This window comes from Eucyclogobius newberryi, unplaced genomic scaffold (genome assembly GCF_026437365.1).
Source record: "Eucyclogobius newberryi isolate DKJ021-1_F unplaced genomic scaffold, fEucNew1.0.hap1 SCAF_20, whole genome shotgun sequence".
In the NCBI taxonomy this organism is placed as follows: Eukaryota; Metazoa; Chordata; class Actinopteri; order Gobiiformes; family Gobiidae; genus Eucyclogobius; species Eucyclogobius newberryi.
Window position 1 is genome coordinate 1,305,131 of NW_027315835.1, and position 23,667 is coordinate 1,328,797.

The following is a 23,667-nucleotide window of genomic DNA, read 5'->3' on the forward strand; positions in this document are numbered from 1 at the left end:
TCAGAGTCCAGATCAAGTACATTCTAAAGTACATTCTAAAGTACATTCTAAAGTACATTCTAAAAGTACATTCTAAAGTACATTCTAAAGTACATTCTAAAGTACACTCCAAAAGTACATTCTAAAGTACATTCTAAAGTACATTCCAAAAGTACACTCCAAAAGTACATTCTAAAGTACATTCTAAAGTACATTCTAAAGTACATTCTAAAGCACATTCTAAAGCACATTCTAAAGTACATTCTAAAGTACATTCTAAAGTACACTCCAAAAGTACATTCTAAAGTACATTCTAAAGTACATTCCAAAAGTACACTCCAAAAGTACATTCTAAAGTACATTCTAAAGTACATTCTAAAGTACATTCTAAAGCACATTCTAAAGTACATTCTAAAGCACATTCTAAAGCACATTCTAAAGTACATTCTAAAGTACACTCCAAAAGTACATTCTAAAGTACATTCTAAAGTACATTCCAAAAGTACACTCCAAAAGTACATTCTAAAGTACATTCTAAAGTACATTCTAAAGTACATTCTAAAAGTACATTCTAAAGTACATTCTAAAGTACATTCTAAAGTACACTCCAAAAGTACATTCTAAAGTACATTCTAAAGTACATTCCAAAAGTACACTCCAAAAGTACATTCTAAAGTACATTCTAAAGTACATTCTAAAGTACATTCTAAAGTACATTCTAAAAGTACATTCTAAAGTACATTCTAAAGTACATTCTAAAGTACACTCCAAAAGTACATTCTAAAGTACATTCTAAAGTACATTCCAAAAGTACACTCCAAAAGTACATTCTAAAGTACATTCTAAAGTACATTCTAAAGTACATTCTAAAGCACATTCTAAAGTACATTCTAAAGCACATTCTAAAGTACATTCTAAAGTACACTCCAAAAGTACATTCTAAAGTACATTCTAAAGTACATTCTAAAGTACATTCTAAAGCACATTCTAAAGTACATTCTAAAGTACATTCTAAAGTACATTCTGAAGTACATTCTAAAGTACATTCTAAAGCACATTCTAAAGTACATTCTAAAGTACACTCCAAAAGTACAATCCAAAAGTACACTCCAAAACTACATTCTAAAGTACATTCTGAAGTACATTCTAAAGTACATTCTAAAGTACACTCCAAAAGTACATTCTAAAGTACATTCTAAAGCACATTCTAAAGTACATTCTAAAGTAAATTCTAAAGTACATTCTAAAGTACATTCTAAAGCACATTCTAAAGTACATTCTAAAGTACACTCCAAAAGTACAATCCAAAAGTACACTCCAAAACTACATTCTAAAGTACATTCTGAAGTACATTCTAAAGTACATTCTAAAGTACACTCCAAAAGTACATTCTAAAGTACATTCTAAAGCACATTCTAAAGTACATTCTGAAGTACATTCTAAAGTACATTCTAAAGTACACTCCAAAAGTACATTCTAAAGTACATTCTGAAGTACATTCTAAAGTACATTCTAAAGCACATTCTAAAGCACATTCTAAAGTACATTCTAAAGCACATTCTAAAGTACATTCTAAAGTACATTCTAAAGTACATTCTAAAGTACATTCTAAAGCACATTCTAAAGTACATTCTAAAGTACATTCTAAAGTACATTCCAAAAGTACAATCCAAAAGTACACTCCAAAACTACATTCTAAAGTACATTCTGAAGTACATTCTAAAGTACATTCTAAAGTACACTCCAAAAGTACATTCTAAAGTACATTCTCAAGTACATTCTAAAGTACATTCTAAAGCACATTCTAAAGTACATTCTAAAGTACATTCTAAAGTAAATTCTAAAGCACATTCTAAAGTACATTCTAAAGTACATTCTAAAGTACATTCCAAAAGTACAATCCAAAAGTACACTCCAAAAGTACATTCTAAAGTACATTCTGAAGTACATTCTAAAGTACATTCTAAAGTACACTCCAAAAGTACACTCCAAAAGTATATTCTAAAGTACATTCTGAAGTACACTCGAAAAGTACATTCTAAAGTACATTCTAAAAGTACACTCCAAAAGTACACTCCAAAAGTACACTCCAAAAGTACATTCTAAAGTGCATTCCAAAAGTATATTCCAAAAGTACACTCCAAATGTACATTCTAAAGTACATTCTAAAGTACACTCCAAAAGTACACTCCAAAAGTACATTCTAAAGTACATTCTAAAGTACATTCTAAAGTACACTCCAAAAGTACATTCTAAAGTACACTCTAAAAGTACACTCCAAAAGTACACTCCAAAATTACACTCCAAAAGTACATTCTAAAGTACACTCCAAAAGTACACTCCAAAAGTACATTCCAAAAGTACATTCTAAAGTGCATTCCAAAAGTACACTCCAAAAGTACATTCCAAAAGTACACTCCAAAAGTACATTCCAAAAGTACACTCTAAAAGTACACTAAAAATGTACATTCTAAAGTACATTCGAAAAGTACATTCTAAAGTACATTCCAAAAGTACACTCCAAAAGTACACTCAAAAGTACATTCTAAAGTACATTCTAAAGTACACTCCAAAAGTACATTCTAAAGTACATTCCAAAAGTACATTCTAAAGTACATTCCAAAAGTACACTCCAAAAGTACATTCCAAAAGTACCCTCAAAAGTACATTCTAAAGTACATTCCAAAAGTACACTCCAAAAGTACATTCTAAAGTACATTCCAAAAGTACACTCCAAACGTACACTCCAAAAGTATATTCCAAAAGTACACTCAAAAGTACATTCTAAAGTACACTCCAAAAGTACACTCAAAAAGTACATTCTAAAGTACATTCCAAAAGTACATTCTAAAGTACATTTCAAAAGTACACTCCAAGAGTACACTCCAAAAGTACATTCTAAAGTACATTCTAAAGTGCATTCTAAAGTACATTTTAAAGTACATTCTAAAGTGCATTCTAAAGTACATTGTAAAGTACATTGTAAAGTACATTCTAAAGTACATTCTAAAGTACATTCTAAAGTACATTCTAAAGTACATTCTAAAGTACATTCTAAAGTGCATTCTAAAGTACATTGTAAAGTACATTGTAAAGTACATTCTAAAGTACATTCTAAAGTACATTCTAAAGTGCATTCTAAAGTACATTCTAAAGCACATTCTAAAGCACATTCTAAAGCACATTCTAAAGTGCATTCTAAAGTACATTCTAAAGCACATTCTAAAGCACATTCTAAAGTGCATTCTAAAGTACATTCTAACGTACATTCTAAAGTGCATTCTAAAGTACATTCTAAAGTACATTCTAAAGCACATTCTAAAGTACATTCTAAATAATGTCATTTTACACACAAGGTAAACCCCGCCTCCTTTTTCTTTTGATAATTGTAGAGTTTTAAATCAGATTCAAGGTTTCTTGCCGCACCATGAACTGCATTTGATCTTCTAATAAATTGTGCCAATGGTTCAAGTACAAAGAAAACAGGAGGAGAGACCAAGCACAGCCCTGTATCATCCCTCTGTCCAGAGTCACATGACCAATGACTTTAACTCTTGATGTTGAACCATCGCGAACAGAATCTAAGTCTTCTCAGCGTCCAGACTTATTCTTCCATCTTTGTTTTGTTGTGTTTGTGTGTGTCTCATTGTGTGTAAAGATGGTCTTATGTCGTCTTGTGTGTGTCTCATTGTGTGTAAAGATGGTCTTATGTCGTCTTGTGTGTGTCTCATTGTGTGTAAAGATGGTCTTATGTCGTCTTGTGTGTGTCTCATTGTGTGTAAAGATGGTCTTATGTCGTCTTGTGTGTGTCTCATTGTGTGTAAAGATGGTCTTATGTCGTCTTGTGTGTGTCTCATTGTGTGTAAAGATGGTCTTATGTCGTCTTGTGTGTGTCTCATTGTGTGTAAAGATGGTCTTATGTCGTCTTGTGTGTGTCTCATTGTGTGTAAAGATGGTCTTATGTCGTCTTGTGTGTGTCTCATTGTGTGTAAAGATGGTCTTATGTCGTCTTGTGTGTGTCTCATTGTGTGTAAAGATGGTCTTATGTCGTCTTGTGTGTGTCTCATTGTGTGTAAAGATGGTCTTATGTCGTCTTGTGTGTGTCTCATTGTGTGTAAAGATGGTCTTATATCGTCTTGTGTGTGTCTCATTGTGTGTAAAGATGGTCTTATGTCGTCTTGTGTGTGTCTCATTGTGTGTAAAGATGGTCTTATGTCGTCTTGTGTGTCTCATTGTGTGTAAAGATGGTCTTATGTCGTCTTGTGTGTGTCTCATTGTGTGTAAAGATGGTCTTATGTCGTCTTGTGTGTGTCTCATTGTGTGTAAAGATGGTCTTATGTCGTCTTGTGTGTGTCTCATTGTGTGTAAAGATGGTCTTATGTCGTCTTGTGTGTCTCATTGTGTGTAAAGATGGTCTTATGTCGTCTTGTGTGTGTCTCATTGTGTGTAAAGATGGTCTTATGTCGTCTTGTGTGTGTCTCATTGTGTAAAGATGGTCTTATGTCGTCTTGTGTGTGTCTCATTGTGTGTAAAGATGGTCTTATGTCGTCTTGTGTGTGTCTCATTGTGTGTAAAAATGGTCTTATGTCGTCTTGTGTGTGTCTCATTGTGTGTAAAGATGGTCTTATGTTGTCTTGTGTGTGTCTCATTGTGTGTAAAGATGGTCTTATGTCGTCTTGTGTGTGTCTCATTGTGTAAAGATGGTCTTATGTCGTCTTGTGTGTGTCTCATTGTGTGTAAAGATGGTCTTATGTCGTCTTGTGTGTGTCTCATTGTGTGTAAAGATGGTCTTATGTCGTCTTGTGTGTGTCTCATTGTGTGTAAAGATGGTCTTATGTCGTCTTGTGTGTGTCTCATTGTGTAAAGATGGTCTTATGTCCTCTTGTGTGTGTCTCATTGTGTGTAAAGATGGTCTTATGTCGTCTTGTGTGTGTCTCATTGTGTGTAAAGATGGTCTTATGTCGTCTTGTGTGTGTCTCATTGTGTGTAAAGATGGTCTTATGTCGTCTTGTTCTTTTGGACATAATTGAGGTGAATGAACGTCTCGTTCAGAACAGAAATAGTCTCTATGAGGCACAGTCATGCGTCTGTGAGGGACATGCGTCTGTGAGGGACATGCGTCTCTGAGAGACATGCGTCTGTGAGGGACATGCGTCTGTGAGGGACATGCGTCTGTGAGGGACATGCGTCTGTGAGGGACATGCGTCTGTGAGGGACATGCGTCTGTGAGGGACATGCGTCTGTGAGGGACATGCGTCTCGGCTAAAATAAAGAACCACTTTTGAACTTGATTTTATTTCACATCATTGTCTCTGTCATTTGTTACAGTTTAGTTTTACACAACAACTGCAGTGTTATTAGAGTTATTAGAGTTTAGAGTTATTAGAGTTTAGAGTTATTAGAGTTATTAGAGTTTAGAGTTATTAGAGTTATTAGAGTTTAGAGTTATTAGAGTTATTAGAGTTATTAGAGTTTAGAGTTATTAGAGTTATTAGAGTTATTAGAGTTATTAGAGTTATTAGAATTTAGAGTTATTAGAGTTTAGAGTTATTAGAGTTATTAGAGTTATTAGAGTTTAGAGTTATTAGTTATTAGAGTTTAGAGTTATTAGATTTTAGAGTTATTAGAGTGATCAGAGTTTAGAGTTATTAGAGTTTAGAGTTATTAGAGTTATTAGAGTTGTTAGAGTTTGGAGTTATTAGAGTTATTAGAGTTTAGAGTTATTAGAGTTATTAGAGTTTAGAGTTATTAGAGTTTAGAGTTATTAGAGTTTAGAGTTATTAGAGTTTAGAGTTATTAGAGTTATTAGAGTTTAGAGTTATTCGAGTTTTTCGAGTTTAGAGTTATTAGAGTCATTAGAGTTTAGAGTTATTAGAGTTATTACAGTTATTAGAGTTATTAGAGTTATTAGAGTTTAGAGTTATTAGAATTATTAGAGTTTAGAGTTATTAGAGTTATTAGAGTTATTAGAGTTTAGAGTTATTAGAGTTATTAGAGTTTAGAGTTATTAGAGTTATTAGAGTTATTAGAATTTAGAGTTATTAGAGTTTAGAGTTATTAGAGTTATTACAGTTATTAGAATTTAGAGTTATTAGAGTTTAGAGTTATTAGAGTTATTACAGTTATTAGAGTTTAGAGTTATTAGAGTTATTAGAGTTTAGAGTTATTAGATTTTAGAGTTATTAGAGTGATCAGAGTTTAGAGTGATTGAAGTTTAGAGTTATTAGAGTTATTAGAGTTTAGAGTTATTAGAGTTATTAGAGTTATTAGAGTTGTTAGAGTTTAGAGTTATTAGTTATTAGAGTTTAGAGTTATTAGAGTTATTAGAGTTTAGAGTTTAGAGTTATTGGAGTTTAGAGTTATTAGAGTTTTGAGTTATTAGAGTTATTAGAGTTATTAGAGTATAGAGTTATTAGAGTCATTAGAGTTTAGAGTTATTAGAGTTTAGAGTTATTAGAGTTATTAGAGTTATTAGAGTTTAGAGTTATTAGAGTTTAGATTTACTAGAGTTTAGAGTTATTAGAGTCATTAGAGTTATTAGAGTTTAGAGTTATTAGAGTTTAAAGTTATTAGAGTTATTAGAGTTTAGAGTTATTAGAGTTTAAAGTTATTAGAGTTATTAGAATTTAGAGTTATTAGAGTTTAGAGTTATTAGAGTTATTAGAGTTATTAGAGTTTAGAGTTATTAGTTATTAGAGTTTAGAGTTATTAGATTTTAGAGTTATTAGAGTGATCAGAGTTTAGAGTTATTAGAGTTTAGAGTTATTAGAGTTATTAGAGTTGTTAGAGTTTGGAGTTATTAGAGTTATTAGAGTTTAGAGTTATTAGAGTTATTAGAGTTTAGAGTTATTAGAGTTTAGAGTTATTAGAGTTTAGAGTTATTAGAGTTTAGAGTTATTAGAGTTATTAGAGTTTAGAGTTATTCGAGTTTTTCGAGTTTAGAGTTATTAGAGTCATTAGAGTTTAGAGTTATTAGAGTTATTACAGTTATTAGAGTTATTAGAGTTATTAGAGTTTAGAGTTATTAGAGTTATTAGAGTTTAGAGTTATTAGAGTTATTAGAGTTATTAGAGTTTAGAGTTATTAGAGTTATTAGAGTTTAGAGTTATTAGAGTTATTAGAGTTATTAGAATTTAGAGTTATTAGAGTTTAGAGTTATTAGAGTTATTACAGTTATTAGAATTTAGAGTTATTAGAGTTTAGAGTTATTAGAGTTATTACAGTTATTAGAGTTTAGAGTTATTAGAGTTATTAGAGTTTAGAGTTATTAGATTTTAGAGTTATTAGAGTGATCAGAGTTTAGAGTGATTGAAGTTTAGAGTTATTAGAGTTATTAGAGTTTAGAGTTATTAGAGTTATTAGAGTTATTAGAGTTGTTAGAGTTTAGAGTTATTAGTTATTAGAGTTTAGAGTTATTAGAGTTATTAGAGTTTAGAGTTTAGAGTTATTGGAGTTTAGAGTTATTAGAGTTTTGAGTTATTAGAGTTATTAGAGTTATTAGAGTATAGAGTTATTAGAGTCATTAGAGTTTAGAGTTATTAGAGTTTAGAGTTATTAGAGTTATTAGAGTTATTAGAGTTTAGAGTTATTAGAGTTTAGATTTACTAGAGTTTAGAGTTATTAGAGTCATTAGAGTTATTAGAGTTTAGAGTTATTAGAGTTTAAAGTTATTAGAGTTATTAGAGTTTAGAGTTATTAGAGTTTAGAGTTATTGGAGTTATTAGAGTTTAGAGTTATTAGAGTTTAGAGTTATTAAAGTTATTAGAGTTATTAGAGTTATTAGAGTTTAGAGTTATTAGAGTTATTAGATTTATGAGAGTTTAGAGTTTAGTTATTAGAGTTATTAGAGTTTAGAGTTATTAGAGTTATTAGAGTTTAGAGTTATTAGAGGTATTAGAGTTATTAGAGTTATTAGAGTTTAGAGTTATTAGAGTTAAGAGTTATTAGAGTTATTAGAATTTAGAGTTATTAGAGTTATTAGAGTTATTAGAGTTATTAGAGTTTAGAGTTATTAGTTATTAGAGTTATTAGAGTTATTAGAGTTTAGTTATTAGTTATTAGAGTTATTAGAGTTATTAGAGTTTAGAGTTATTAGAGTTATTAGAGTTTAGAGTTATTAGAGTTATTAGAGTTTAGAGTTATTAGAGTTATTAGAGTTATTAGAGTTATTAGAGTTTAGAGTTATTAGAGTTTAGAGTTATTAGAGTTATTAGAGTTATGTGGAGCACCCTCCTGTATTAGGCATTTAAAAACTCTATAATCAAATATCTAAATTAATTAACTCTTAATTAAATTAATTTGCTTGTTGATCTGAAGCTTTGTGAGAACGAGACCGTGACATTGATCTAGTGTGTTAGAGTTCATCTGGTGTGTTAGAGTTCATCTGGTGAGTTAGAGTTCATCTGGTGTGTTAGAGTTCATCTGGTGAGTTAGAGTTCATGTGGTGAGTTAGAGTTCATCTGGTGTGTTAGAGTTCATCTGGTGAGTTAGAGTTCATCTGGTGTTAGAGTTCATCTGGTGTGTTAGAGTTCATCTGGTGAGGTAGAGTTCATCTGGTGTGTTAGAGTTCATCTGGTGAGTTAGAGTTCATGTTGATGTGGTGTGTTAGAGTTCATGTGGTGAGTTAGAGTTCATCTGGTGTGTTAGAGGTCATGTTGATCTGGTGTGTTAGAGTTCATGTTGATCTGGTGAGTTAGAGTTCATCTGGTGAGTTAGAGTTCATCTGGTGTGATAGAGTTCATCTGGTGAGTTAGAGTTCATCTGGTGTGTTAGAGTTCATGTTGGTCTGGTGTGTTAGAGTTCATGTTGATCTGGTGTGTTAGAGTTCATGTTGATCTGGTGTGTTAGAGTTCATCTGGTGTGTTAGAGTTCATCTGGTGTGTTAGAGTTCATCTGGTGTGTTAGAGTTCATGTTGATCTGGTGTGTTAGAGTTCATGTTGATCTGGTGAGCTAGAGTTCATCTGGTGAGTTAGAGTTCATCTGGTGTGATAGAGTTCATCTGGTGTATTAGAGTTCATGTTGATCTGGTGTGTTAGATTTCATGTTGATCTGGTGTGTTAGAGTTCATCTGGTGAGTTAGAGTTCATCTGGTGTGTTAGAGTTCATGTTGATCTGGTGTGTTAGAGTTCATCTGGTGTGTTAGAGTTCATCTGGTGTGTTAGAGTTCATCTGGTGTGTTAGAGTTCATGTTGATCTGGTGTGTTAGAGTTCATGTTGATCTGGTGTGTTAGAGTTCATCTGGTGAGTTAGAGTTCATCTGGTGTGTTAGAGTTCATCTGGTGTGTTAGAGTTCATCTGGTGTGTTAGAGTTCATGTTGATCCGGTGTGTTAGAGTTCATGTTGATCTGGTGTGTTAGAGTTCAGCTGGTGATTTAGAGTTCATCTGGTGTGTTAGAGTTCATGTTGATGTGGTGTGTTAGAGTTCATCTGGTGAGTTAGAGTTCATCTGGTGTGTTAGAGTTCATGTTGATCTGGTGTGTTAGAGTTCATGTTGATCTGGTGTGTTAGAGTTCAGCTGGTGAGTTAGAGTTCATCTGGTGTGTTAGAGTTCATCTGGTGTGTTAGAGTTCATGTTGATCTGGTGTGTTAGAGTTCATGTTGATCTGGTGTGTTAGAGTTCATCTGGTGAGTTAGATTTCATGTTGATCTGGTGTGTTAGAGTTCATCTGGTGTGTTAGAGTTCATGTTGATCTGGTGTGTTAGAGTTCATGTTGATCTGGTGTGTTAGAGTTCATCTGGTGAGTTAGAGTTCATCTGGTGTGTTAGAGTTCATCTGGTGTGTTAGAGTTCATGTTGATCCGGTGTGTTAGAGTTCATGTTGATCTGGTGTGTTAGAGTTCATCTGGTGAGTTAGAGTTCATCTGGTGTGTTAGAGTTCATGTTGATCTGGTGTGTTAGAGTTCATGATGATCTGGTGTGTTAGAGTTCAGCTGGTGATTTAGAGTTCATCTGGTGTGTTAGAGTTCATGTTGATGTGGTGTGTTAGAGTTCATCTGGTGTGTTAGAGTTCATCTGGTGTGTTAGAGTTCATGTTGATCTGGTGTGTTAGAGTTCATGTTGATCTGGTGTGTTAGAGTTCAGCTGGTGAGTTAGAGTTCATCTGGTGTGTTAGAGTTCATCTGGTGTGTTAGAGTTCATGTTGATCTGGTGTGTTAGAGTTCATGTTGATCTGGTGTGTTAGAGTTCATCTGGTGAGTTAGATTTCATGTTGATCTGGTGTGTTAGAGTTCATCTGGTGTGTTAGAGTTCATGTTGATCTGGTGTGTTAGAGTTCATGTTGATCTGGTGTGTTAGAGTTCATCTGGTGAGTTAGAGTTCATCTGGTGTGTTAGAGTTCATGTTGATCTGGTGTGTTAGAGTTCATGTTGATCTGGTGTGTTAGAGTTCATGTTGATCTGGTGTGTTAGAGTTCATCTGGTGTGTTAGAGTTCATCTGGTGTGTTAGAGTTCATGTTGATCTGGTGTGTTAGAGTTCATGTTGATCTGGTGTGTTAGAGTTCATCTGGTGAGTTAGAGTTCATCTGGTGTGTTAGAGTTCATCTGGTGTGTTTGAGTTCATGTTGATCTGGTGTGTTAGAGTTCATCTGGTGTGTTAGAGTTCATGTTGATCTGGTGTGTTAGAATTCATGTTGATCTGGTGTGTTAGAGTTCATGTTGATCTGGTGTGTCAGAGTTCATGTTGATCTGGTGTGTTAGAGTTCATGTTGATCTGGTGTGTTAGAGTTCATGTTGATCTGGTGTGTTAGAGTTCATCTGGTGTGTTAGAGTCCATCTGGTGTGTTAGAGTTCATGTTGATCTGTGTGTAAGGGTTCATGTTGATCTGGTATGTTAGAGTTCATGTTGATCTGGTGTGTTAGTGTGTTAGAGTTCATCTGGTGTGTTAGAGTTCATCTGGTGTGTTAGAGTTCATGTTGATCTGGTGTGTTAGAGTTCATCTGGTGTGTTAGTGTGTTAGAGTTCATCTGGTGTGTTAGAGTTCATCTGGTGTGTTAGAGTTCATGTTGATCTGGTGTGTTAGAGTTCATGTTGATCTGGTGTGTTAGAGTTCATCTGGTGTGTTAGAGTTCATGTTGATCTGGTGTGTTAGAGTTCATGTTGATCTGGTGTGTTAGAGTTCATGTTGATCCGGTGTGTTGGAGTTCATGTTGATCTGGTGAGTTAGATTTCATGTTGATCTGGTGTGTTAGAGTTCATCTGGTGTGTTAGAGTTCATGTTGATCTGGTGTGTTAGAGTTCATGTTGATCTGGTGTGTTAGAGTTCATCTGGTGAGTTAGAGTTCATCTGGTGTGTGAGAGTTCATGTTGATCTGGTGTGTTAGAGTTCATCTGGTGTGTTAGAGTTCATGTTGATCTGGTGTGGTAGAGTTCATGTTGATCTGGTGTGTTAGAGTTCATGTTGATCTGGTGTGTTAGAGTTAATGTTGATCTGGTGTGTTAGAGTTCATCTGGTGTGTTAGAGTTCATCTGGTGTGTTAGAGTTCATGTTGATTTGGTGTGTTAGAATTCATCTGGTGTGTTAGAGTTCATCTGGTGTGTTAGAGTTCATCTGGTGTGTTAGAGTTCATGTTGATCTGGTGTGTTAAGAGTTCATGTTGATCTGGTGTGTTAGAGTTCATCTGGTGTGTTAGAGTTCATGTTGATCTGGTGTGTTAGAGTTCATGTTGATCTGGTGTGTTAGAGTTCATCTGGTGAGTTAGAGTTCATCTGGTGTGTTAGAGTTCATGTTGATCTGGTGTGTTAGAGTTCATGTTGATCTGGTGTGTTAGAGTTCATCTGGTGTGTTAGAGTTCATCTGGTGTGTTAGAGTTCATGTTGATCTGGTGTGTTAGAGTTCATCTGGTGAGTTAGAGTTCATCTGGTGTGTTAGAGTTCATCTGGTGTGTTAGAGTTCATGTTGATCTGGTGTGATAGAATTCATGTTGATCTGGTGTGTTAGAGTTCATGTTGATCTGGTGTGTCAGAGTTCATGTTGATCTGGTGTGTTAGAGTTCATGTTGATCTGGCGTGTTAGAGTTCATGTTGATCTGGTGTGTTAGAGTTCATCTGGTGTGTTAGAGTCCATCTGGTGTGTTAGAGTTCATGTTGATCTGTGTGTTAGAGTTCATGTTGATCTGGTATGTTAGAGTTCATGTTGATCTGGTGTGTTAGAGTTCATCTGGTGTGTTAGTGTGTTAGAGTTCATCTGGTGTGTTAGAGTTCATCTGGTGTGTTAGAGTTCATGTTGATCTGGTGTGTTAGAGTTCATCTGGTGTGTTAGTGTGTTAGAGTTCATCTGGTGTGTTAGAGTTCATCTGGTGTGTTAGAGTTCATGTTGATCTGGTGTGTTAGAGTTCATCTGGTGTGTTAGAGTTCATCTGGTGTGTTAGAGTTCATGTTGATCTGGTGTGTTAGAGTTCATCTGGTGTGTTAGGGTTCATCTGGTGTGTTAGAGTTCATGTTGATCTGGTGTGTTAGAGTTCATGTTTATCTGGTGTGTTAGAGTTCATGTTGATCTGGTGTGTTAGAGTTCATGTTGATATGGTGTGTTAGAGTTCATCTGGTGTGTGAGAGTTCATGTTGATCTGGTGTGTTAGAAATCATCTGGTGTGTGAGAGTTCATGTTTATCTCCTGTGGTAGAGTTCATGTTGATCTGGTGTGTTAGAGTTCATGTTGATCTGGTGTGTTAGAGTTCATCTGGTGTGTTAGAGTTCATGTTGATCTGGTGTTTTAGAGTTCATGTTGATCTGGTGTGTTAGAGTTCATGTTGATCTGGTGTGTTGGAGTTCATGTTGATCTGGTGTGTTAGAGTTCATGTTGATATGGTGTGTTATAGTTCATCTAGTGTGTTAGAGTTCATCTGGTGTGTTAGGGTTCATCTGGTGTGTTAGAGTTCATGTTGATCTGGTGTGTTAGAGTTCATGTTGATCTGGTGTGTTAGAGATCATGTTGATCCGGTGTGTTAGAGTTCATGTTGATCTGGTGTGTTAGAGTTCATCTGGTGTGTGAGAGTTCATGTTGATCTGGTGTGTTAGAGTTCATCTGGTGTGTGAGAGTTCATGTTGATCTCCTGTGGTAGAGTTAATGTTGATCTGGTGTGTTAGAGTTCATCTGGTGTGTTAGAGTTCATCTGGTGTGTTAGAGTTCATGTTGATTTGGTGTGTTAGAATTCATCTGGTGTGTTAGAGTTCATCTGGTGTGTTAGAGTTCATCTGGTGTGTTAGAGTTCATGTTGATCTGGTGTGTTAAGAGTTCATGTTGATCTGGTGTGTTAGAGTTCATCTGGTGTGTTAGAGTTCATGTTGATCTGGTGTGTTAGAGTTCATCTGGTGTGTTAGAGTTCATGTTGATCTGGTGTGTTAGAGTTCATCTGGTGTGTTAGAGTTCATGTTGATCTGGTGTGTTAGAGTTCATGTTGATCTGGTGTGTTAGAGTTAATGTTGATCTGGTGTGTTAGAGTTCATCTGGTGTGTTAGAGTTCATCTGGTGTGTTAGAGTTCATGTGTAATGGCCCGTTCAAACCGCAAACTTCTATTCGCGCGTTATGGCGAAGTTTGACGCTACGACGGAGGATAACGGCGCTGCACTACGAGAATAAAGTCATTAAATTAACGAGAAAAAGTCGTAGTTTGGGCCGATTCAAAGTGACATGAGCAGTTCACTTTCAGCCCCAGGTCAGGACCACGGTCAGCACCACGGTCAGGACCACGGTCAGCACCACGGTCAGGACCACGGTCAGGACCACGGTCAGCACCACGGTCAGGACCACGGTCAGGACCACGGTCAGGACCACGGTCAGCACCACGGTCAGGACCACGGTCAGGACCACGGTCAGGACCACGGTCAGCACCACGGTCAGGACCACGGTCAGGACCACGGTCAGAACCACGGTCAGCACCACGGTCAGGACCACGGTCAGGGCTTGGATGAGTTGACAGTTTAGAACGACATAAAAGTCTAAAATAGATGTTAAAGTGTTGGATAAACGCTTTACTTTCTCCACGATGGACCCATAATGCACCAGGCCTCAAACAGAGGCCGTGTGCAGGAGGAGGAGGAGGAGCCTGCAGACAGGAGGAGGAGCCCGAAGACAGGAGGAGGAGCCCGCAGACAGGAGGAGGAGCCTGCAGACAGGAGGAGGAGCCTGCAGACAGGAGGAGGAGCCTGCAGACAGGAGGAGGAGCCCGCAGACAGGAGGAGGAGCCTGCAGACAGGAGGAGGAGCCTGCAGACAGGAGGAGGAGCCCGCAGACAGGAGGAGGAGCCCGCAGAAAGGAGGAGGAGCCTGCAGACAGGAGGAGGAGCCTGCAGACAGGAGGAGGAGCCCGCAGACAGGAGGAGGAGCCTGCAGACAGGAGGAGGAGCCTCGGTGTTATATTCACACATTCTCTGCTCCTCTAAGTTGATTGTCTTCATGGGAACTTTGCTCAGTCGCTCTTCTCTCGTGCTCATTGTTTGCACTTCACTTTTATGTCCGGATTCTAACCTTTTGTGATCCTTAGACAAACTCAGTAAAACACACAGAACATAAACATCCGTCTGCGCCTGACGCCCAGATCGTGTTTGGCACAGCCAAAAAGCGATATGTTTTACGCACATACATCATCCACACATCATCCACACATCATCCACACATCATCCACACATCATCCATACATCAACCATACATCATCCACACATCATCCACACATCATCCATACATCATCCACACATCATCCATACATCATCCATACATCATCCACACATCATCCACACATCATCCACACATCATCCACACATCATCCATACATCATCCACACATCATCCATACATCATCCATACATCATCCACACATCATCCATACATCATCCACACATCATCCACACATCATCCATACATCATCCACACATCATCCATACATCATCCATACATCATCCACACATCATCCACACATCATCCATACATCATCCATACATCATCCACACATCATCCATACATCATCCACACATCATCCACACATCATCCATACATCATCCATACATCATCCACACATCATCCATACATCATCCACACATCATCCATACATCATCCACACATCATCCACACATCATCCACACATCATCCATACATCATCCATACATCATCCACACATCATCCACACATCATCCATACATCATCCATACATCATCCATACATCATCCACACATCATCCATACATCATCCATACATCATCCACACATCATCCACACATCATCCATACATCATCCATACATCATCCATACATCATCCACACATCATCCACACATCATCCATACATCATCCACACATCATCCATACATCATCCATACATCATCCATACATCATCCACACATCATCCATACATCATCCACACATCATCCATACATCATCCATACATCATCCATACATCATCCACACATCATCCACACATCATCCATACATCATCCACACATCATCCACACATCATCCATACATCATCCACACATCATCCACACATCATCCACACATCATCCACACATCATCCATACATCATCCATACATCATCCACACATCATCCACACATCATCCATACATCATCCATACATCATCCATACATCATCCACACATCATCCACACATCATCCACACATCATCCATACATCATCCACACATCATCCACACATCATCCACACATCATCCACACATCATCCATACATCATCCATACATCATCCACACATCATCCACACATCATCCATACATCATCCATACATCATCCATACATCATCCATACATCATCCACACATCATCCACACATCATCCACACATCATCCACACATCATCCACACATCATCCACACATCATCCACACATCATCCATACATCATCCACACATCATCCATACATCATCCATACATCATCCACACATCATCCACACATCATCCACACATCATCCACACATCATCCACACATCATCCACACATCATCCATACATCATCCATACATCATCCATACATCATCCACACATCATCCACACATCATCCACACATCATCCACACATCATCCACACATCATCCACACATCATCCACACATCATCCATACATCATCCATACATCATCCATACATCATCCACACATCATCCACACATCATCCACACATCATCCACACATCATCCACACATCATCCACACATCATCCATACATCATCCATACATCATCCATACATCATCCACACATCATCCACACATCATCCACACATCATCCATACATCATCCACACATCATCCATACATCATCCATACATCATCCACACATCATCCATACATCATCCACACATCATCCACACATCATCCATACATCATCCACACATCATCCATACATCATCCATACATCATCCACACATCATCCACACATCATCCATACATCATCCATACATCATCCACACATCATCCATACATCATCCACACATCATCCACACATCATCCATACATCATCCATACATCATCCACACATCATCCATACATCATCCACACATCATCCATACATCATCCACACATCATCCACACATCATCCACACATCATCCATACATCATCCATACATCATCCACACATCATCCACACATCATCCATACATCATCCATACATCATCCATACATCATCCACACATCATCCATACATCATCCATACATCATCCACACATCATCCACACATCATCCACACATCATCCATACATCATCCATACATCATCCACACATCATCCACACATCATCCATACATCATCCACACATCATCCATACATCATCCATACATCATCCATACATCATCCACACATCATCCATACATCATCCACACATCATCCATACATCATCCATACATCATCCATACATCATCCACACATCATCCACACATCATCCATACATCATCCACACATCATCCACACATCATCCATACATCATCCACACATCATCCACACATCATCCACACATCATCCACACATCATCCACACATCATCCATACATCATCCATACATCATCCACACATCATCCACACATCATCCATACATCATCCATACATCATCCATACATCATCCACACATCATCCACACATCATCCATACATCATCCATACATCATCCATACATCATCCATACATCATCCACACATCATCCACACATCATCCATACATCATCCACACATCATCCATACATCATCCATACATCATCCACACATCATCCATACATCATCCACACATCATCCAAACATCATCCACACATCATCCATACATCATTCATACATCATCCATACATCATCCACACATCATCCACACATCATCCATACATCATCCACACATCATCCATACATCATCCACACATCATCCATACATCATCCATACATCATCCATACATCATCCACACATCATCCATACATCATCCATACATCATCCACACATCATCCATACATCATCCATACATCATCCACACATCATCCATACATCATCCATACATCATCCATACATCATCCATACATCATCCACACATCATCCATACATCATACACACATCATCCACACATCATCCACACATCATCCATACATCATCCACACATCATCCATACATCATCCATACATCATCCATACATCATCCACACATCATCCATACATCATCCATACATCATCCACACATCATCCATACATCATCCATACATCATCCACACATCATCCATACATCATCCATACATCATCCATACATCATCCATACATCATCCACACATCATCCAAACATCATCCACACATCATCCATACATCATCCACACATCATCCATACATCAACCATACATCATCCACACATCATCCACACATCATCCATACATCATCCATACATCATCCACACATCATCCATACATCATCCACACATCATCCACACATCATCCATAAATCATCCACACATCATCCATACATCATCCACACATCATCCATACATCATCCATACATCATCCATACATCATCCACACATCATCCACACATCATCCACACATCATCCACACATCATCCACACATCATCCACACATCATCCACACATCATCCATACATCATCCACACATCATCCAAACATCATCCACACATCATCCATACATCATCCATACATCATCCACACATCATCCATACATCATCCATACATCATCCATACATCATCCACACATCATCCACACATCATCCATACATCATCCATACATCATCCACACATCATCCATACATCATCCATACATCATCCATACATCATCCACACATCATCCACACATCATCCACGCATCATCCATACATCATCCATACATCATCCATACATCATCCATACATCATGGTATGAGCACCAACACAGTGTTTGTCATAAGACGCATCATAAAGATCGACATCTATTGTGGGATTTTGTATTCACTTTTAACCAAGCGCCATTTACATCCTGGTGGTGTGTGTGTGTGTGTGTGTGTGTGTGTGTGTGTGTGTGTGTGTGTGAGTGTGTGTGTGTGTGTGTGTGTGTGTGTGTGAGTGTGTGTGTGTGTGAGTGTGTGTGTGTGTGTGTGTGTGTGAGTGTGTGTGTGTGTGTGTGTGAGTGTGTGTGTGTGTGAGTGTGTGTGTGTGTGTGAGTGTGTATGTGTGTGTGTGTGTGTGTGTGTGTGTCACTCAGGGGTCTCTCAGGGGTCACTCAGGGGTCACTCAGGGGTCACTCAGGGGTCATTCAGGGTTCAGGGTTCACTCAGGGGTCACTCAGGGTGCACTCAGGGGTCACTCAGGGTTCAGGGTTCACTCAGGGTTCACTCAGGGGTCACTCAGGGGTCACTCAGGGGTATCTCAGGGGTCACTCAGGGGTCACTCAGGGGTCATTCAGGGTTCAGGGTTCACTCAGGGGTCACTCAGGGGTCACTCAGGGTTCACTCAGGGGTCACTCAGGGGTCTCTAAGGGGTCACTCAGGGGTCACTCAGGGGTCACTCAGGGGTCACTCAGGGGTCTCTCAGGGTTCACTCAGGGGTCACTCAGGGGTATCTCAGGGGTCATTCAGGGTTCAGGGTTCACTCAGGGGTCACTCAGGGTTCACTCAGGGGTCACTCAGGGGTCACTCAGGGGTCACTCAGGGTTCACTCAGGGGTCATTCAGGGTTCAGGGTTCACTCAGGGGTAACTCAGGGTTCACTCAGGGGTCACTCAGGGGTCACACTGGATCAGGTTCAGTTCTTGGCTCTGGTCTGAAGACACTGTCCTGGACTTGAGTCTCAATCACTTTAAAAGTGCCACAGAATTCTTATTTATGGGAGAGAAAAGTCTCTGGAATGTTCTCATGGACCTGATGGACCTGATGGACCTCATGGACCTCATGGACCTCATGGACCTCATGGACCTCATGGACCTGATGGACCTCATGGACCTGATGGACCTCATGGACCTCATGGACCTCATGGACCTCATGGACCTGATGGACCTCATGTAGCTCATGGACCTCATGTAGCTCATGTAGCTCATGGACCTCATGGACCTCATGGACCTCATGGACCTCATAAAGGTCATGGAGCTCATGGAGCTCATGGACCTCATGGACCTCATGGACCTCATGGACCTCATAAAGGTCATGGAGCTCATGGAGCTCATGGACCTCATGGACCTGATGGACCTCATGGACCTGATGGACCTGATGGACCTCATGGACCTCATGGACCTCATGGACCTCATGGACCTCATAAAGGTCATGGACCTCATGTAGCTCATGGACCTCATGGACCTGATGGACCTCATGGACCTCATGGACCTCATGGACCTGATGGACCTGATGGACCTCATGGACCTCATGGACCTCATGGACCTCATGTAGCTCATGTAGCTCATGGACCTCATGGACCTCATGGACCTGATGGACCTCATGGACCTCATGGACCTCATGGACCTCATGGACCTCATAAAGGTCATGGACCTCATGGACCTCATGGACCTGATGGACCTGATGGACCTCATGGACCTGATGGACCTCATGGACCTCATGTAGCTCATGGACCTCATGGACCTGATGGACCTCATGGACCTCATGGACCTCATGGACCTGATGGACCTGATGGACCTCATGGACCTCATGGATCTCATGGACCTCATGTAGCTCATGTAGCTCATGGACCTCATGGACCTCATGGACCTGATGGACCTCATGGACCTCATGGACCTCATGGACCTCATGGACCTCATAAAGGTCATGGACCTCATGGACCTCATGGACCTCATGGACCTGATGGACCTCATGGACCTCATGGAGCTCATGGAGCTCATGGACCTGATGGACCTCATGGACCTCATGTAGCTCATGGACCTCATGTAGCTCATGGAGCTCATGGACCTCATGGACCTGATGGACCTCATGTAGCTCATGGACCTCATGTAGCTCATGTAGCTCATGGACCTCATGGACCTCATGGACCTCATGGACCTCATAAAGGTCATGGAGCTCATGGAGCTCATGGACCTCATGGACCTCATGGACCTCATGGACCTCATAAAGGTCATGGAGCTCATGGAGCTCATGGACCTCATGGACCTGATGGACCTCATGGACCTGATGGACCTGATGGACCTCATGGACCTCATGGACCTCATGGACCTCATGGACCTCATGGACCTCATGGACCTCATAAAGGTCATGGACCTCATGGAGCTCATGTAGCTCATGGACCTGATGGACCTCATGGACCTCATGGACCTCATGGACCTCATGGACCTCATGGACCTCATAAAGGTCATGGAGCTCATGGAGCTCATGGACCTCATGGACCTCATGGAGCTCATGGACCTCATGTAGCTCATGGACCTCATGGACCTCATGGACCTAATGGAGCTCATGGAGCTCATGGACCTCATGGACCTCATGTAGCTCATGGAGCTCATGGACCTCATGGACCTAATGGAGCTCATGGAGCTCATGGACCTAATGGACCTCATGGACCTCATGTAGCTCATGTAGCTCATGGACCTCATGGACCTCATGGACCTCATGTAGCTCATGTAGCTCATGGAGCTCATGGACCTCATGGACCTCATGTAGCTCATGGACCTAATGGACCTCATGGACCTAATGGAGCTCATGGAGCTCATGGACCTAATGGACCTCATGGACCTCATGGACCTCATGGACCTCATGGACCTCATGGATCTCATGGACCTCATGGACCTCATGGAGCTCATGGACCTCATGGACCTCATGGACCTCATGGACCTCATGGACCTCATGGATCTCATGGACCTCATGGACCTCATGGACCTCATGGACCTCATGGAGCTCATGGAGCTCATGGACCTCATGGACCTCATGGACCTCATGGACCTCATGGACCTCATGGAGCTCCATGTGGCAGAGGCTCCGCCTGCCGTTGCAGAGGCTAAATACTTATCACATCAGTCAAGCTGCAGTTTGTGAAATAAATTCTCCCAAAATAATATATGTCATCAAAAAGCGCCATTCCATCAAAAATTCAACTTAGATAGTTTAAACAAACATTTAACAAAATAAAGGTGTAATTATTTCTCAAGTCATATCTATTTTAAGATTTAAATGGACTTTGCCCCTTGTTTAAGTCTTGTTGCTAAGTAACAGTTTTGGAACGACCTCTGTCCATGTCATTTACTGGACATGTCAAACCAGGAAGTGACATTATAAACCTCACCAAAATGAAGTTTAGAGAAAAACAGCACTAAGTCGTGTGTCTGTGGCGTTGTGTCTGTGACGTTGTGTCTGTGGCGTTGTGTGTCTGTGGCGTTGTGTCTGTGGCGTTGTGTGTCTGTGGCGTTGTGTGTCTGTGGCGTTGTGTCTGTGATGTTGTGTCTGTGGCGTTGTGTGTCTGTGGCGTTGTGCGTCTGTGACGTTGTGTGTCTGTGGCGTTGTGTGTCTGTGGCTTTGTGTCTGTGGCGTTGTGTCTGTGTCGTTGTGTGTCTGTGACGTTGTGTGTCTGTGGCGTTGTGTCTGTGACGTTGTGTCTGTGGCGTTGTGACTGTGACGTTGTGTGTCTGTGGCGTTGTGTGTCTGTGGCGTTGTGTGTCTGTGGCGTTGTGTCTGTGGCGTTGTGTGTCTGTGGAGTTGTGTCTGTGACGTTGTGTGTCTGTGGCGTTGTGTCTGTGGTGTTGTGTGTCTGTGACGTTGTGTCTGTGGCGTTGTGTCTGTGGCGTTGTGTGTCTGTGACGTTGTGTGTCTGTGGCGTTGTGTGTCTGTGACGTTGTGTGTCTGTGGCGTTGTGCGTCTGTGGCGTTGTGTCTGTGGCGTTGTGTCTGTGACGTTGTGTCTGTGACGTTGTGTGTCTGTGACGTTGTGTCTGTGGCGTTGTGTGTCTGTGGCGTTGTGTCTGTGGCGTTGTGTGTCTGTGGCGTTGTGTGTCTGTGGCGTTGTGTCTGTGACGTTGTGTGTCTGTGGCGTTGTGTCTGTGACGTTGTGTCTGTGGCGTTGTGACTGTGACGTTGTGTGTCTGTGGCGTTGTGTGTCTGTGGCGTTGTGTGTCTGTGGCGTTGTGTCTGTGGCGTTGTGTGTCTGTGGAGTTGTGTCTGTGACGTTGTGTGTCTGTGGCGTTGTGTCTGTGGCGTTGTGTCTGTGGCGTTGTGTCTGTGGCGTTGTGTGTCTGTGACGTTGTGTCTGTGGCGTTGTGTCTGTGACGTTGTGTCTGTGGCGTTGTGTGTCTGTGACGTTGTGTGTCTGTGGCGTTGTGTGTCTGTGGCGTTGTGCGTCTGTGGCGTTGTGTCTGTGACGTTGTGTCTGTGACGTTGTGTCCGTGACGTTGTGTCTGTGACGTTGTGTGTCTGTGACGTTGTGTCTGTGACGTTGTGTCTGTGGCGTTGTGTGTCTGTGGCGTTGTGTCTGTGGCGTTGTGTGTCTGTGACGTTGTGTCTGTGGCGTTGTGTGTCTGTGACGTTGTGTGTCCGTGGCGTTGTGTGTCTGTGGCGTTGTGTCTGTGGCGTTGTGTGTCTGTGACGTTGTGTGTCTGTGACGTTGTGTGTCTGTGACGTTGTGTGCCTGTGACGTTGTGTGTCTGTGGCGTTGTGTGTCTGTGACGTTGTGTGTCTGTGGCGTTGTGTGTCTGTGACGTTGTGTCTGTGACGTTGTGTGTCTGTGACATTCAGTAAAAAGAACACAACTGTAAATATGAAACTCTTTATTCCCGTCACATTCCTTCGTCTGATCCGACTTTACAAATCCTTCTGTTCCACAAACTTTAACCTCTGACCTCTGACCTCTGACCCCCAAACCCAACGCTCAACTTTCACTTCCAGGATTTTTCCTTCAAAATCACTTTCTTCAAACTTTCAGCTCAAACCAGGACTAAACCAGGTCTAAACCAGGACTAAACCAGGTCTAAACCAGGACTAAACCAGGTCTAAACCAGGTCTAAACCAGGACTAAACCAGGTCTAAACCAGGACTAAACCAGGACTAAACCAGGTCTAAACCAGGACTAAACCAGGTCTAAACCAGGTCTAAACCAGGACTAAACCAGGTCTAAACCAGGTCTAAACCAGGACTAAACCAGGACTAAACCAGGACTAAACCAGGTCTAAACCAGGACTAAACCAGGACTAAACCAGGTCTAAACCAGGACTAAACCAGGTCTAAACCAGGTCTAAACCAGGACTAAACCAGGTCTAAACCAGGTCTAAACCAGGACTAAACCAGGACTAAACCAGGTCTAAACCAGGTCTACAGCTGGTCCCAAGTTCCTCAGATTCCAGTGTCAT

The 23,667-nt window shown here is 40.3% G+C and overlaps 1 protein-coding gene across 1 annotated transcript in view; it reads right to left on the reverse strand.

Annotated features, from left to right (window-relative positions):
* The window catches only part of cep131 (centrosomal protein 131), a 76,351-nt gene that overhangs the window by 291 nt on the left and 52,393 nt on the right, over positions 1 to 23,667 (reverse strand). The window contains exons 26-29 of the mRNA XM_072456763.1: positions 20,781 to 21,023; positions 20,331 to 20,492; positions 14,443 to 14,453; positions 13,664 to 13,878 (exon numbers count right to left, since the gene is read on the reverse strand). Coding sequence (XP_072312864.1) covers positions 13,664 to 13,878; positions 14,443 to 14,453; positions 20,331 to 20,492; positions 20,781 to 21,023 — 631 coding nt within the window. The remainder of the gene's footprint in view (positions 1 to 13,663; positions 13,879 to 14,442; positions 14,454 to 20,330; positions 20,493 to 20,780; positions 21,024 to 23,667) is intronic.